This window comes from Symphalangus syndactylus, chromosome 24 (genome assembly GCF_028878055.3).
Source record: "Symphalangus syndactylus isolate Jambi chromosome 24, NHGRI_mSymSyn1-v2.1_pri, whole genome shotgun sequence".
Classification (NCBI taxonomy): domain Eukaryota; kingdom Metazoa; phylum Chordata; class Mammalia; order Primates; family Hylobatidae; genus Symphalangus; species Symphalangus syndactylus.
The window spans coordinates 26824726-26839945 of NC_072446.2; the positions used below are offsets into that span (position 1 = coordinate 26824726).

General features: G+C 39.8%; 1 protein-coding gene across 1 annotated transcript; it reads right to left on the minus strand.

The window, feature by feature from the left end:
- Positions 1-3882: 3882 nt before the first annotated feature.
- SPINT4 (serine peptidase inhibitor, Kunitz type 4) lies at positions 3883-7337 on the minus strand. Its single transcript, XM_055265764.2, has 3 exons — positions 7202-7337; positions 5623-5800; positions 3883-4083 (listed from the first exon to the last, which is right to left on the minus strand). The coding sequence occupies exons 1-3, from the start codon at positions 7314-7316 to the stop codon at positions 4077-4079; spliced, it is 300 nt and encodes a 99-aa protein (XP_055121739.2). The 5' UTR covers positions 7317-7337; the 3' UTR covers positions 3883-4076.
- Between the last annotated feature and the right edge of the window lie 7883 nt (positions 7338-15220).

Here is a 15220-nt window from a genome sequence, read left to right on the forward strand (position 1 = left end):
AACTAGTTCAACCATTGTGGAAGACAGTGTGGTGATTCCTCAGGGATCTAGAACTAGAAATAGCATTTGACCCAGCCATCCCATTACTGGGTATATACCCAAAGGATTATAAATCATGCTGCTATAAAGACACATGCACACGTATGTTTATTGCGGCACTACTCACAATAGCAAAGACTTGGAACCAAGCCAAATGTCCAACAATGATAGACTGGATTAAGAAAGTGTGGCACATATACACCATGGAATACTACGCAGCCATAAAAATGATGAGTTCATGTCCTTTGTAGGGACATGGATAAAGCTGGAAACCATCATTCTCAGCAGACTATCACAAGGACAAAAAACCACTGCATGTTCTCACTCGTAGGTGGGAATTGAACAATGAGAACACTTGGACACAGGAAGGGGAACATCACACCCTGGGGCTTGATGTGGGGTGGGGGAAGGGGGGAAGGATAGCATTAGGAGATATACCTAATGTAAATGACGAGTTAATGGGTGCAGCACACCAACATGGCACATGTATACATATGTAACAAACCTGCACGTTGTGCACATGTACCCTAGAACTTTAATAAAATTGAAATAATATCATGTATCTTATATGACCAAAATGAATAAAACTAGACATCAATAACAAGAGGAACATTTGAAACTATGCAAACTCATGGAAATTAAACAATATGCTCCTGAATGTGTGAAGGAAGAAATTAAGAATGAAATTAAATAATTCCTTGAAACAGTGCTGCAGTGAACATATGCATGCATGTATCTTTATAATAGAATAATTTATATTCCTTTGGCTATATACCCAGTAATGGGATTGCTGGGTCAAATGGTACTTCTGCCTCTAGGTCTGAGAAATTACCACACTGTCTTCCATAACGGTTGAGCTAACTGAATTCCCACTAACAGTGTAAAAGCTTTCTTATTTCTCTGCAACCTCTCCAGCATCGCCATTCCAACTAGCGTGAGATGGTATCTCACTGTGGTTTTGATTTTCATTTCTCTAATGATCAGTGATGTTGAGCTTTTTTACATATGTTTGTTGGCTGCATATTATATCTTCTTTTGAGAAGTGTCTGTTCATGTCCTTTGCCCACTTTTTAATGGGATTGTTTGTTTTTTTCTTATAAGTTTGTTTAAGTTCTTTGTAGATTCTTGATATTAGGACTTTGTCAGATGGATAGATTGCAAAAATTTACTCTATTTCTGTAAGTTGCCTGTTCAGTCTGATGATAGTTCCTTTTGCTGTGCAGAAGCTCTGTAGTTTAATTAGATCTCATTTGTCAATTTTTGCTTTTGTTGCAATTGCTTTTTAAAAAAATTTTGCTATTTATTTATTTTTGTTGCAATTGCTTTTGGCAATTTCACCATGAGATCTTTGCCCATGCCTAAGTCCTGAATGGTATTGCGTAGATTTTCTTCTAGGGTTTTTATAGTTTTGGGTTTTACATTTAAATCTTTAATACAACTTGAGTTAATTCTTGTATGAGGTGTAGGGAAAGAGTCCAGTGTCAATTTTCTGCACATGGCTAGCCAATTCTCCCAGCACCATTTACTAAATAGGGAATCCTTTTCTCATTGCTTTTTTTGTCAGGTTTGTCAAAGATCAGATGGTTGTAGTTGTGTGGTCTTATTCTGAGTTCTCTATTCTGTTCCATTGTTCTATGTGTCTGTTCTTGTACCAGTGCCATGCTGTTTTGGTTATTGTAACCTTGTAGTATAGTTTGAAGTCTGGTAACATGATGCCTCCAGCTTTGTTCTTTTTGCATAGGATTTCCTTGGCTATTCGGACTCTTGTTTTGTTCCATATGAATTTTAAAATAGTTTTTTTCTAATTTTATGAAGAATATCAATGGTAGTTTAATGGGAACAGCATTGAATCTATAAATTACTCTGGGCAGTATGGCCATTTTCACAATACTGATTTTTTTCTATCCATGAGCATGGAATGTTTGTCTATTTTTTGTGTCCTGTCTGATTTCCTTGAGCAGTGGTTTCTGTTAGGAATCCAGGCTAGAACCACTGAGCCCAGCCTCCTTCTTATGTCTTTGCACTTTAATAGCTTAGCTCCCCAAAGCCCAGCTCTTTTAACTTGTGCTGCTCTTGGTGGATTCAAGGGTGGCTGTGGTGGTAGTAGATGATTCCAGAGAAGAGACTTTACGGTGATACAACCTGGGCTTCCTTACTCCATTTGCTTCTTCCTAAATAACATTATTTCTCTATCTTCCTCCCCCCACCTCCATCTACACTTCTGTCCTAGATATATTTTCTAGGAAACTTTCTTCCTCTTAGTTTTAGTCACATAAACCTTAGTGTATATAGGAGGAAGAGAAAGCAGTAAACTCTGTGTCTGGCTAGCTCAGTTGCACCTGTTTTTATACTTCTCACTTCTTTTATGCTTTTATACTTCTCTAGCTGGACTCTGGAACGACCATTATGTTGTCTGGTATTTTGTGGCTGTTAGTGATTTGGCAAGAGAGCAGGCAATGACTGATCCAGATCTTTGTGGTGGGGAGAATAACACAACTCAACAGCCTCAAAAGCTCTTACTCAACTCATTATCTCAATTTTGATGCTCAGCAATCTGTACTGGGCATCTATTTCCTTTTCTCACCAGGATACAATTGCCTTCTTTCCTGAGAGGATTCTTAGTCTTGACTTTATTCATATCTGTACACCCCTTTTTTACTTCTCCAACTTTTCAAGGAGTTGGCTGAAGTAGGAAGCAAACAGGCTCCTGAAATATGCTATCTTGTCCCTGAAAGACTGTCTGCTTCTGGGACACCCAGTTTCATGATTCATAACAGGAAAATCTCAGAACTTCTATGTATATGGACTAATTAGATTAGTCTCATCTCTATTATTTTAGGGTCTTGCCGCTGACTGGGCTCAAGAATGATCTATAATTTTAGGATCTTCATTGAAGTTGAAATATGCCAGAATCAACTGGGTTATTAGCACTTTACCTGCTCAGAATAAACCCTGTCTGGTTGAGGGTATGATCTTGTAGTTACCAAATTTTTTGCAGAAAAGAATCTTAACTTAGGGCATTGATCTTCCTAGTCTTAAGATGGGGCAGAGATCAGGCTTGTGTGTCTAGTTATGGTCTCACTGGTTGGCCCTAGCTACCACTGTTCCAGGTTGTGATTCACAGGCGGGGGATTGGCTTTGTCTATAAGATGGACATGGTAGGTATGCAGAGGGTAATAACAGGTGCCAGGATAGGTTTTCCTACTTCAGTGCAGGTTCAGTTTGGATGCCTGAAAAAATTCAGAGGTGAAGTGGTCAACCTCTAAATCTTACAGCTAACCTGATCATGGCCATGCCAAACCTTGTAGCATTATATGCAGAAGATTTGGGAACCTGTGTTTGGATAATCATTTTTTGGTAGCTGAAACACAGTCACTGGACTGAAGTTGAGGATTCTTTTCCAGAAGGACTGACTATAATCAAGTCAAATAGCAATGACAGCGGTCCATATAATTACTCCTAAACAGGGACCAGGTTGGGAGGTAATTAAACTAATTGAGGGACTTGAATCAGGAAACACAACAAAGAAAAATTTGTTATGAGTGCAGGGACATTTCACATAAGTGTGCAGTTTTCTGCTAGGTTTGATTTCAAGATCAAAAGGGAATATAGGTTTGGTACTTTGGTCCCACTAACCAGTTCAATTTGACAGGGTAGGTGATGCAAACCTGTGCAGACTTGTCAAATCTGAAACAGTTTAGCAGTTTAGGATAAATGAAGATAAGTGTGCATATGTAAGGGATGGCTCAGGAGTGAGGGGGAAATCAATGGATGGGACTAGCTGACATTTCAGTTGTGCAAATCTAGATAAGACAAGTGGAGAGAAATTAAGAGAGCCAGGGCTGACAGAAAGACTCTTTCATTCTAATGATCATACAGTTAATTTCTAGGAAAGACAAAACTAGGGTCAGGAAAATAGCAAACAGATGGAAGCTTAAAGTATTATGGAAATATTACAAAGATTTCAAAATCAGTCTGAATTTTCTTGTATCTTTATTTTGGATGGTGCAGCAGACAACTTCATGAGTTCACTCCTCTCACCTCCTGTTTTAGCAAAGGAAAGAAAAACCCAAATCGGTGTTACAGGTTTTGGAAGGTCTCCCTGGGTTAATGTAGGTCATTTTTTTATCCTAGGGAAAGCACAGAGGATGCCTTCTATCTCAATGTTTCCCTTATTTTATTGATTAATCTTTCGCTTTTTCATTCACTTAACACTTAATCATTGCTTAGTATGTTCCAGGAACTGCAAAGATCCACTAGGAATATAAAATAAACAAAACAACATTTCTGCTTTCTAGTTACTTCCAAGGCCACTCTCCAGCCAGTTCTCCTGGGAATCAGCCAAACCACAGCCCTGTTAGGCACCATTGACCTTCTATTTCCAATGATGGGGAAATAGTCAAGCATGGGTTGGGAGCTTAGTTGTATAAAGCAGCAAGTTGCTATGGAGAGTTCAAAGGTATAAGAGTGCAAGATTTGGTTTGGGTGACCTTGTCCATGTAAGATGGTCAGGACCATTGTGACTGTCAGCTCTGGTTAGAAACCTTGCTATACCATTTAATAATGTGACTTTGAGATGCTTGGTTACTTGTACTGTACTTGGTTTCTTCATCTGTCACATAAAAATAATGATATACATCTACCTTGATACATTTTTTTTTTTTTTTTTTTTTTTTTTTGAGATGGAGTCTCGCTCTGTCTCCCAGGCTGGAGTGCAGTGGCATGATCTTGGCTCACTGCAAGCTCCACCTCCCGGGTTCACATCATTCTCCTGCCTCAGCCTCCTGAGTAGCTGGGACTACAGGCGCCTGCCACCACGCCTGGCAAATTTTTTGTATTTTTGGTAGAGATGGGGTTTCACCGTGTTAGCCAGGATGGTCTCGATCTCCTGAACTTGTGATCTGCCGGCCTCAGCCTCCCAAAGTACTGGGATTACAGGCGTGAGCCACCATGCCCAGCCCTACCTTGATATAATTTTAAATTATATCAATATATGTTAATTGCTTAGTGCAGTGCCTGACACATAGTAATTGTCCAATAGATGGTGGCTATTATTTTCTCTCTGGACATTTGATTTCCTAACTGCAAAATGAGCAAATGATCCTGACAGCCCACCCAAATGTGTGTGTGTGTTTTTTTTTTTTAGATGGAGTTTTGCTCTTATTGCCCAGGCTGGAGTGGAGTGCAATGGATGGCGCGATCTTGGCTCACGACAACCTCTGCCTCCCAGGTTCAAGTGATTATCCTGCCTCAGCTTCCCAAGTAGTTGGGATTACAGTCATGCGCCACCATGCTTGGCTAATTTTGTATTTTCAGTAAAGATGGGGTTTCTCCATGTTGGTCAGGCTGGTCTCAAACTCCTGACCTCAGGTGATCCGCCCACCTCAGCCTCCCAAAGCGCTGGGATTACAGGCATGAGCCACTGCACCTGGCCAACCCAACTGTTAAAACTTTTTATTAGAGCAATCCTCCCTCTTCCCACTCCAAGCAAGGTTAGCCCCTGATCAATTTTCTCTGCCTTAGGATGTCAAAACCTCTTCTTTTACTACCCCCAAGGACCAAGGACAGGATTAGATTCCTTACGGTGGTTTGTATTTTGCAACACAGGCTACTTCACATTCTATTTTAAGCTTGAAGTTGTTAAGGTTGCCATTACAGCCGGAGAAGACAAAAGTTTCACATCTTTTGGAGGTTCTGTTGTAGAAATATCTAAAGTGAACTTCATAGCAGCTTCCAAAATTCATGTCCAATTTGCAGGGATCTGCATGAGAGGTTCCCATTGAGTTAGTGGGAATTGGTTAGGACTCAGCAGGAGAACTTGTCTTTGTGGGCCCTTAAAAATTCCTACGTTTAGCCTGTAACTATTCTCATATTCAAGGACTCTGAAAGACATGTGGTTTTCTCTTGGAGTTAGAGTTACTTGGAAAAGTTGCCCTTGCACAATGCAAATTGGTTACAATTCCAGGTTGTTGTCGTGAGCAGTGTATTGGAAAAGGAGAAGTAGTGATTAGTGAAAAAGGAGGTTCCACCACTAGCTTGTGCAGGGCAATGAGGTTCCCTACATTTCATATCTTAACAGTTTATTAAAGTACAGTATCCTCTTGCTTCCCTACATCATCTTCCTTTCCTTTTAATTGCCCACATAGGACATGCAATTCAGAGTGCCTCCTCCCCAGTTTTCATACATTCACTATACTACCTATACTTCAAAATTTAGGTAACCGTGCCTGCTGCTATCCTCAAAGCATGATGCATACTAAAATGCTAAAATGCATAACCTTGGGGTGATGCTCTTTCATCCTCATACCCCATCATCTTCTCCTTTCTTGCCTTCTCAGAGGCAAACCCTCTGTTTTTATTGTTAAGAGTTGGGTAGTAAGTGGTTGGAACAGCCACAATCATGGTTGTATTGACAATCCACCTTACTCAAGCAGCCAGCCTGGAATTTACTTTCTGGTAAAGTTATATGCATAATCTTATTTCATACTCACAAATGCCCTCTGCAGCAGGCACTTTTCTGATCTTCATTTTACACATGGGGAAACTGAGACTAAGAGAATAATAAGTGGTTGAGTGACTTGTCCAAGGGCACGCATCTGCTAAGTGAACAGGTCCAGAACTTGGAGTGTCTGACTTATGGTATAAACTGTGCTACTTTCTCGTCCCCCAGAAGTGCTGAGACTTCACACACTATCTATGGAAGGAAGTCTCATTGCCTCTCACATTTACATTGTGAGCTCCTCTAAACAGGAATCATCTGTCCGAGAGTTCTGTATATGTCCATAGCCCAGATACTGGAAATGTCTTAATTTGCTCTGTCTCCAACCCCCTTTCTCTCTCATCCCAATACATACTCTTCAATGGTCTGGGATCTTTGAAATTTGTCACAAAACCTCTGATTCAAAATACTTCCAGTCCTTTGGACCTCCTATAAAAGAGGTCTCCATCTGGAAAGGACTTTGTGTCATTTCTGTTTTTTCTCATCAAACATCCAAAGGACCCCTAGTGTAAGTAATGCCCTGAGTCGAGAGACTAAGTGTCTATGGGTATTGCCATGAAAGGAAGACCTTCCTGGACTACCTAGATAACACGCTTTTCTCCCAGTACCTTCTCCCTCATTCATAATTGACCTTTGGATTTATTTTCTGCCTTAGCTTCATACCTTTGAGGTCTCCACATATCTTCTCAGCAATTTTATTAATACCACCCAATAATAGGGTATTCAATGAGCAGAAGATGAAGAATCGTAGAAGAAATCCCAGCTTGGCAGACTTCATGGTGCAGCAAGCAGCAGGCAGGATAGTTGTGGTATCACCTGATGTTTTATTTTGGGCTTGATACTTGAGACGGTTGAGCCCACCTATCCCAAGGGCCAGGACTGGACATTACTAGGTGTTGAGTTGAACAGTGAGTGCTTGGGTACCCAGCCATGAAGCTGAAGGCCCCAAACTGATTAGACCCTTGATAGTGAGTCCCATGTTCATCTAGAAGCAGTAGAAACTTAAGGATCAGAGCTTCTGCATATATTTAGTCATGAAGGGTAGAATCATCAGAGCAAGGAATTCAAAAAGGATTTCTTCCTTTCTCTTCTTGACCTTTTATGCACAGAAGAAACTAATCATGGCACAAGAGAAAGTGCAATAGCACTATAATAATAGTAACAGGGTTAGTTATAACCTAGAGTACTACTTAATTCCAGGTGCTATTTTTAAGTAATTTGTATATACTTTATCATCATATACACCCTATGAAGTCGGTACAGTTATTACCTTCATTTATAGCTGAAATGGAGACAGAGATTAGGTTACATGTACAAGGTCACTCATTATGTGGTAGAGACAAGATTTGAATTTGGCTTCAGAGTTTTTGTTCTTAGTCACACTACACTATGTTATCTAGGAACACGAGGACATCTTGGATCTGTTTTCTCCTAAAAGTTTTGAAATTTTGGCTTACATTTACACCCTAAAACCACCTGATATTGATTTTTTGGTAAGGTATAACATAAGGATCCTTTTTCATTTTTCAGTGGTCCCAGACCCATTTATTAATGAGTTCTTCTTCTATTTAACTACAAAATAATTTTGCTTAATTATGTGGGATTGCTTCTGAGCTCTTTATTTCACTCCACTCTATACCCCCACTCCAAAGCCACACTTAATCTCTTGAACTTTGTTTATCTTAGGATTTTGTATTTTCATATAAATTTTAGTCAGTTTATCAAGTTATTCAAAAGACCTGTTTCGGGCCAGGCGTGGTGGCTCATGCCTGTAATCCCAGCACTTTGGGAGGCTGAGGTGGGTGAATCACATGAGGTCAGGAATTGGAGACCAGCCTGGTCAACATGGCAAAACCCCGTCTCTACTAAAAATACAAAAATTAGCTGGTTATGGTGGTGAGTTCCTGTAATCCCAGGTATTTGGGAGGCTGCGGCATGAGAATTGATTGAACTGGGAGGCAGAGGTTGTAGTGAGCTGAGACTGTGCCATTGCACTCCAGCCTGGGTGGCAGAGCAAGACTCTGACCCAAAAAAACAAAAACAAAAAAGACCTATTTTGGATATTCATTTGAATTGCAATGGATCTACAGATCAATTGGAAAAGAATGATATCCTTAAAATATTGTCTTTGATATATATATTTCCATCTATTTTGACCTTCATTAATATTTTGAAGAAAGGTTTATGACATTTCTCATGCAGGTATGACAATCTTATTTATATTTTTAGTATTGTAAATGCTGTCTTTTAAAAAAATCTTCAACTTTTATTTTAAGTTCAGCGGTACATGTGCAGGATGTGCAGGTTTGTTACATACATAAATGTGTGCCATGGTGATTTGCTGCACAGATCATCCCTACACCTAGGTATTAAGCCCAGCATTCACCAGGTATTCTTCTTGATGTTCTCCCTCTCCCTACCACCCGCATGATGTGCTCCAAGGTGTGTTGTTCCCCTTACGTGTCCACGTGTTCTCATCATTCAGCTACCACTTGTAAGTGAGAACATGCAGTGTTTGGTTTTCTGCCTGTGTTAGTTTGCTGAGGAGAACTGCTTCGAGCTCCATCTTTATCGCTGCAAAGGACATGATCTCATTTCTTTTTATGGCTGCATAGAATTCCATGGTGTGTGTGTGTGTGTGTATATATATATATATATATATCTCAAGATCACATTTTCTTTATCCAGTCTATCATTGATGGGCATTTGGATTGATTCCATGTCTTTGCTATTGTGAATAGTGCTGCAATGAACATATGCATGCGTATGTCTTTATAATAGAATGGTTTATGTTCCTTTGGGTATATATGCAGTAATGGGATTATTGGGTCAGGTAGTATTTCTGCCTCTAGATCTTTGAGGAATCTCCACACTGTTTTCCACAATGGTTGAACTAATGTACACTCCCATCAACAGTGTAAAAGTGTTCCTTTTTCTCTGCAACCTCTCCAGCATCTGTGTTTTTTTGTTTGTTTTTTTTTGTTTACTTTTTAATAATCACCTTTCTGACTGGTATGAGATGGTATCTCATTGTGGTTTTGATTTTCATTTCTCTAATGATCAGTGATGTTGAGCCTTGTTTCATATGTTTGTTGGCCACATATATGTCTTCTTTTGAGAAGTGCCTGTTCATGTCCTTTGCCCACTTTTTAATGGGATTGTTTGTTTTTTCTTATAAATTTGTTTAAGTTCCTTGTAGACTCTGGACACTAGACCTTTGTCAGACAGATAGATTGCAAAAATATACTCCATTTCTGTAGGTTGTCTGTTCACTCCGATGATAGTTTCTTTTGCTGTGCAGAAGCTCTTTTAATTAGATCCCGTTTGTTTTATTAGATCCCATTTGTCAATTTTTGCTTTTAATTAGATCCCATTTGTCAATTTTTGACAAGTTTAATTAGATCCCATTTGTCAATTTTTGCTTTTGTTGCAATTGCTTTGGTGTTTTCATCATGAAATCTTTGCCCATGCCTATGTCTTGAATGGTATTGCCTAGATTTTCTTCTAGGGGTTTTATAGTTTTGGGTTTTACATTTAAGTCTTTAATCCATCTTGAGTTAACTCTTGTATGCGGTATAAGGAAGGGGTCCAGTTTCAATTTTCTGCATATGGCTAGCCAGTTTTTTCAGCACCATTTGTTAAATAGGGAATCCTTTTCTCATTGCTTGTTTTTGTCAGGTTTGCTGAAGATCAGATGGTTGTAGATGTGCAGTCTTATTTCTGAGTTCCCTCTATTCGGTTCCATTTTTCTATGTTTGTTCTTGTACCAGTACCATGCTGCTTTGGTTATTGTAGCCTTGTAGTATACTTTGAAGTTGGGTAGCATGATACCTCTGGCTTTGTTCTGGCTTTGTTCTTTTTGCTTAGGATTGTCTTGGCTGTTCAGGCTCTTTTTTTGGTTCCATATGAATTTTAAAATAGATTTTTCTAATTCTGTCAAGAATGTCAATGGTAGTTTAATGGGAAAAGCATTGAATCTATAAATTACTTTGGGTAGTATGGCCATTTTCACAGCATTGATTCTTCCTATCCATGAGCGTGGAATGTTTTTCCATTTTTTTGTGTCCTCTGTGATTTCCTTGAGCAGTGGTTTGTGGTTCTCCTTGAAGAAGCCCTTCACTTGTTAGCTGTATTCCTAGGTGTTTTATTCTTTTTGTGGCAATTGTGAATGGGAGTTCATTTATGATTTGGCTCTCTGCTTGCCTGTTTTTTGTATATAGGAGTGCTAGCAATTTTTGCACGCAGATTTTGTATCCTGAGAGTTTGCTAAAGTTGCTTATCAGGTTAAGATGCTTTTGGGCTAAGACAATGGGGTTTTCTACATCTAGGATTATGTCATCTGCAAATAAAGATAATTTGACTTCCTCTCTTCCTGTTCGAATGTGCTTTATTTCTTTCTCTTGCCTGATTGTCTTGGCCAGAACTTCCAATACTATATTGAATAAAGAGTGATGAGAGAGGGTATCCTTTCCTTGTGCTAGTTTTCAAGGGGGAATGCTTCCAGCTTTTGTCCATTCAGTATGATATTGGCTGTGGGTTTGTCATATGTGGCTCTTATTATTTTAAGGTATTTTCCTTCAATATCTAGTTCATTGAGCATTTTTAACATGAAGGGATGTTGAATTTTATTGAAGGCCTTTTCTGTGTTTATTGAGATAATCATGTGGTTTTTGTCTTTAGCTGTGTTTATGTGATGAATCACATTTATTGATTTGCATATGTTGAACTAATGTTGCATCCCGGGGATGAAGCCAACTTGATCATGGTGGATAAGCTTTTTGATGTGCTGCTGGATTTGGTCTGCCAGTATTTTATTGAGGACTTTTGCATCGATGTTCATCAGGGATATTGGTCTGAAGTTTTCTTTTTTTGTTGTATCTCTGCCAGGTTTTGGTATCAGGATGATGCTGGCCTCATAAAATGAGTTAGGGAGGAGTCCCTCCTTTTCAGTTTTTTGGAATAGTTTCAGTAGAAATGGCACCAGCTTTTCTTTTTCCCTTTTCCTTTTTTTTTTCTTTTTTTTTTTTGAGATGGAGTCTCACTCTGTCACCCAGGCTGGAATGCAGTGGTGTGATTTTGGCTCACTGCAACCTCCACCTCCCAGGTTGAAGCGATTCTCCTGTCTCAGCCCCCGCCCCACCCCCTGACCCCCCGACCCCCCAAGTAACTGGGATTACAGGTATGCATCACCATGCATGGCTAGTTTTTGTATTTTTAGTAGAGACCTGCCTCAGCCTCTGATTACAGATTACAGATGTGAGTCACCAAGCCTGGCTGGTATTACAGATGTGTAATTGTTGGGATTACAGATGTGAGCCACTGTGCCTGGCTGGTATCAGCTTTTCTTTGTGCCCTGGTAGAATTCAGCTGTGAATCCATCAGGTCCTGGGCTTTTTTTGTTGTTGTTGTTGATAGGCTGTTTATTACTGTCTCAGTTTCAGAACTCGTTATTGGTCTATTCAGTGTTTTGATTTCTTCCTGGTTCAGTCTTGGGAGGATGTATGTGTCCAGGAATTTATCAATTTCTTCTGGATTTTCTATTTTATGTGCATAGAGATGTTTATAGTATTTTCAAATGGTAGTTGGTATTTCTGTGGGATCAGTGGTGATGTCTCCCTTATCATTTCTAATTGTGTTTATTTGATTCTTCTCTCTTTTCTTCTTTATTAGTCTATCTTGCAGTCTATCAATTTTATTGATTTTTTTTCAAAAATCAGCTCCTGGACTTGTTCATTTTTTGAAGGGGTTTTTCATGTCTCTATCTCCTTCAGTTCAGCTCTGATTTTGGTTATTTCTTGTTTTCTTCTAGTTTGGGGTTTGTTTGCTCTTGGTTCTCTGCTTCTTTTAGTTGTAATGTTAGATTGTTAACTTGAGATCTTTCTAGGTTTTTGAGGTGGGCATTTAGTGCTATAAATTTCCCTCTCAACACTGCTTTAGCTGGATCCTAGAGATTCTGGTATGCTGTCTCTCGGTTCTCATTAGTTTCAAAGAACTTCTTGATTGCTGCCTTAATCTTATCATTTACCTAAGAGTCATTCAGGAGCAGGTTGTTCAATTTCCATGTAGTTGTGTTGTTTTGAGTGAATTTCTTAATCTTGAATCCTAATTTGATTGTGCAGTGGTCTGAGAGACTGTTTGTTATGATTTCAGTTCTTTTGCATTTGTTGAGGATTGTTTTACTTTTGATTATGTAATCAATTTTGGACTAAGTGCCATGTGGTGATGAGAAGAATGCATATTCTGTTGTTTTTGGGTGGAATGTTCTGTAGATATCTATCAGGTCTGCTTGATTCAGAGCTGAGTTCAAGTCTTGAATATCTTTGTTAATTTTCTGTCTCAATAATCTGTCTAATACTGTCAGTGGGGGGGTTAAAGTCTCCCACTATTATTGTGTGGGAGTCTAATTCTCTTCATAGGTCTCTAAGAACTTGCTTTAGGAATCTGGGTGGTCCTGTATTTGGTGCATATATATTTAGGATAGTTAGCTCTTCTTGTTGAATTGAACCCTTTACCATTATATAGTGCCCTTTTTTGTCTTTTTAAAGTCTTTGTTGGTTTAAAGTCTGTTTCCTCAGAAATTAGGATTGCAACCCCTGCTTTTTTCTATTTTCCAATTGTTTGGTAAATTTTCCTCCCTCCCTTTATTTTGAACCCATGTGTGTCTTTGCATGTGAGACAGCATACTGATGGGTCTTCGCTCTTTATCCAGCTTGCCACTCAGTGTCTTTTAATTGGGGGCATTTAGCCATTCACATTTAAGGTTAGCATTATGTGTGAATTTGATCGTGTCATCATGATGCTAGCTGGTTATTTTGCAGAGTTGTTTATATGGTTGCTTCATAGTGTCAGTGGTCTGTGTACTTCAGTGTGTTTTTGTAGTGGCTGGTAATGGTTTTTCCTTTCTATATTTAGTGCTTCCTTCCTTCCTTGCAAGGTGCTCTTGCAAGACAGGACTGGTGGTGATGAATTCTCTCAGCATTTGCTTGTCTGAAAAGAATCTTATTTCTCCTTTGCTTATGAAGCTTAGTTTGGCAAGATATGAAATTCTGGGTTGGAAACTTTTTTCTTTAAGAATGTTGAATATTGGCCCCCAATATCTTCTGGCTTGTAGGGTTTCTGCTGAAAGGTTCACTGTTAGTCTGATGGACTTCCCTTTGAAGGTGACCTGGCCTTTCTCTCTGGCTGCCCTTAACATTTTTCTTTCATTTTGACCTTGGAGAATCTGTTTCTTGGGGTTGATCTTCTCATGGGGTATCTTAGTGGGGCTCTCTGCATTTCCTGAATTTGAATGTTGGCGTGTCTTGCTAGATTGGGGAAGTTCTCCTGGATGATATCCTGAAGCATGTTTTCCAACTTGATTCCATTCTCTTCATCTCTTTCAGGTACCCCAATCAGTTGTAGGTTCAGTTTTTTTTTTTTTTTCCAAGATGGAGTTTCATTCTTACACCCAGGCTGGAGTGAAGTGGTGCAATCTCAGCTCACTGCAAACTCTGCCCCCTGGGTTCAAGCGATTCTCCTGCCTCTGCCTCCTGAGTAGCTAGGATTACAAGCACCTGCCACCATGCCCATCTAATTTTTGCATTTTTAGTAGAGATGGGGTTTCACCATGTTGGCCAGGCTGGTCTCGAACTCCTGACCTCAGGCAATCCACCCACCTCAGTCTCTCAAAGTCCTACGATTACAGGTGTGAGCCACCGTGCCCGGCCGGTTCAGTCTTTTTATATAATCCCATATTTCTCAGAGTTTTTATTTATTGCTTTTCATTCTTTTTTCTCTATTGTCTGCTTCTATTATTTCAGATAGATAGTCTTCAGACTCTGAGATCCTTTCCTCTGCTTGGTCTATTCTGCTATTGATACTTGTGATTACATTGTGAAGTTCTCCTGTTGTATTTTATAGCTCCTTCAGGTCAGTTATGTTCCTCTCTAAACTGGCTGCTCTGGTTGTCAGCTCCTGTGTTGTTTTATCATGATTCCTAACTTCTTTGCATTGGGTTACAACATGCTCCTTTAGCTCAGCAAAGTTGACTATTACCCAGCTTCTGAAGCCTCATCTCATCTGTCATCTCAGCCTCAGCCCAGTTCTGTGCCCTTGTTAGAAACGTGTGGTCATTTGGAGGAGAAGAGGCATTCTTGCTTTTTGAGTTTTCAGCGTTTTTGCATTGATTTTTTTCTCTTATTTGTGGGCTTATCTACGTTAGATTTTCTGTGGTTGCTGACCTTTGAGTGGGGTTTTTTGGTGGGGTTTTTGTTGTTGTTGTTTTCTGTTTGTTTGTTTTTCTTTTAACAGGCCACTGACTGTTAGCACCTGTAGGGCTGCTGTGGCTTTCTAGGGGTCCACTCCAGACCTTAGTTGCCTTGGCTTTTCCTGTAAGTCTAGGTATCACCAGTGAAGCCTGCAAAACAGCAAAGCCTGCTTCTGTTCTGGAAGCTCCATCCCAGGGGGGTACTGACCTGTTGCTGGCCTGAATGATCCTGTAGGAGGTGTCTGGAGACCCCTGTTGGGAGGTCTCACCCAGTCAGGATAAATGGGATCAGGGACCTGCTTACAGAAGCAGTCTGGCTGCTTTTTGGTAGAGCAGGTGTGCTGTGTTGGTGGGGACCCTTCCTTGTCTGGACCACCTAGACTCTCCAGAGCTGGCAGGCTGGAACAGCTGAGTCAACTCAACTGCAGAGATGGTGG

What these genes read in the sequence shown, in the direction of transcription:
- SPINT4 (XM_055265764.2), bottom strand. Translation starts at nt 7,316, where the DNA reads ATGAAGTCTGCCAAGCTGGGATTTCTTCTACGATTCTTCATCTTCTGC. An exon ending in GATATGTGGAGACCTCAAAG is followed by an intron (nt 5,801 to 7,201) that starts GTATGAAGCTAA and finishes CCTCTCATGCAG; the next exon opens with ATCCCTGCAAATTGGACATG.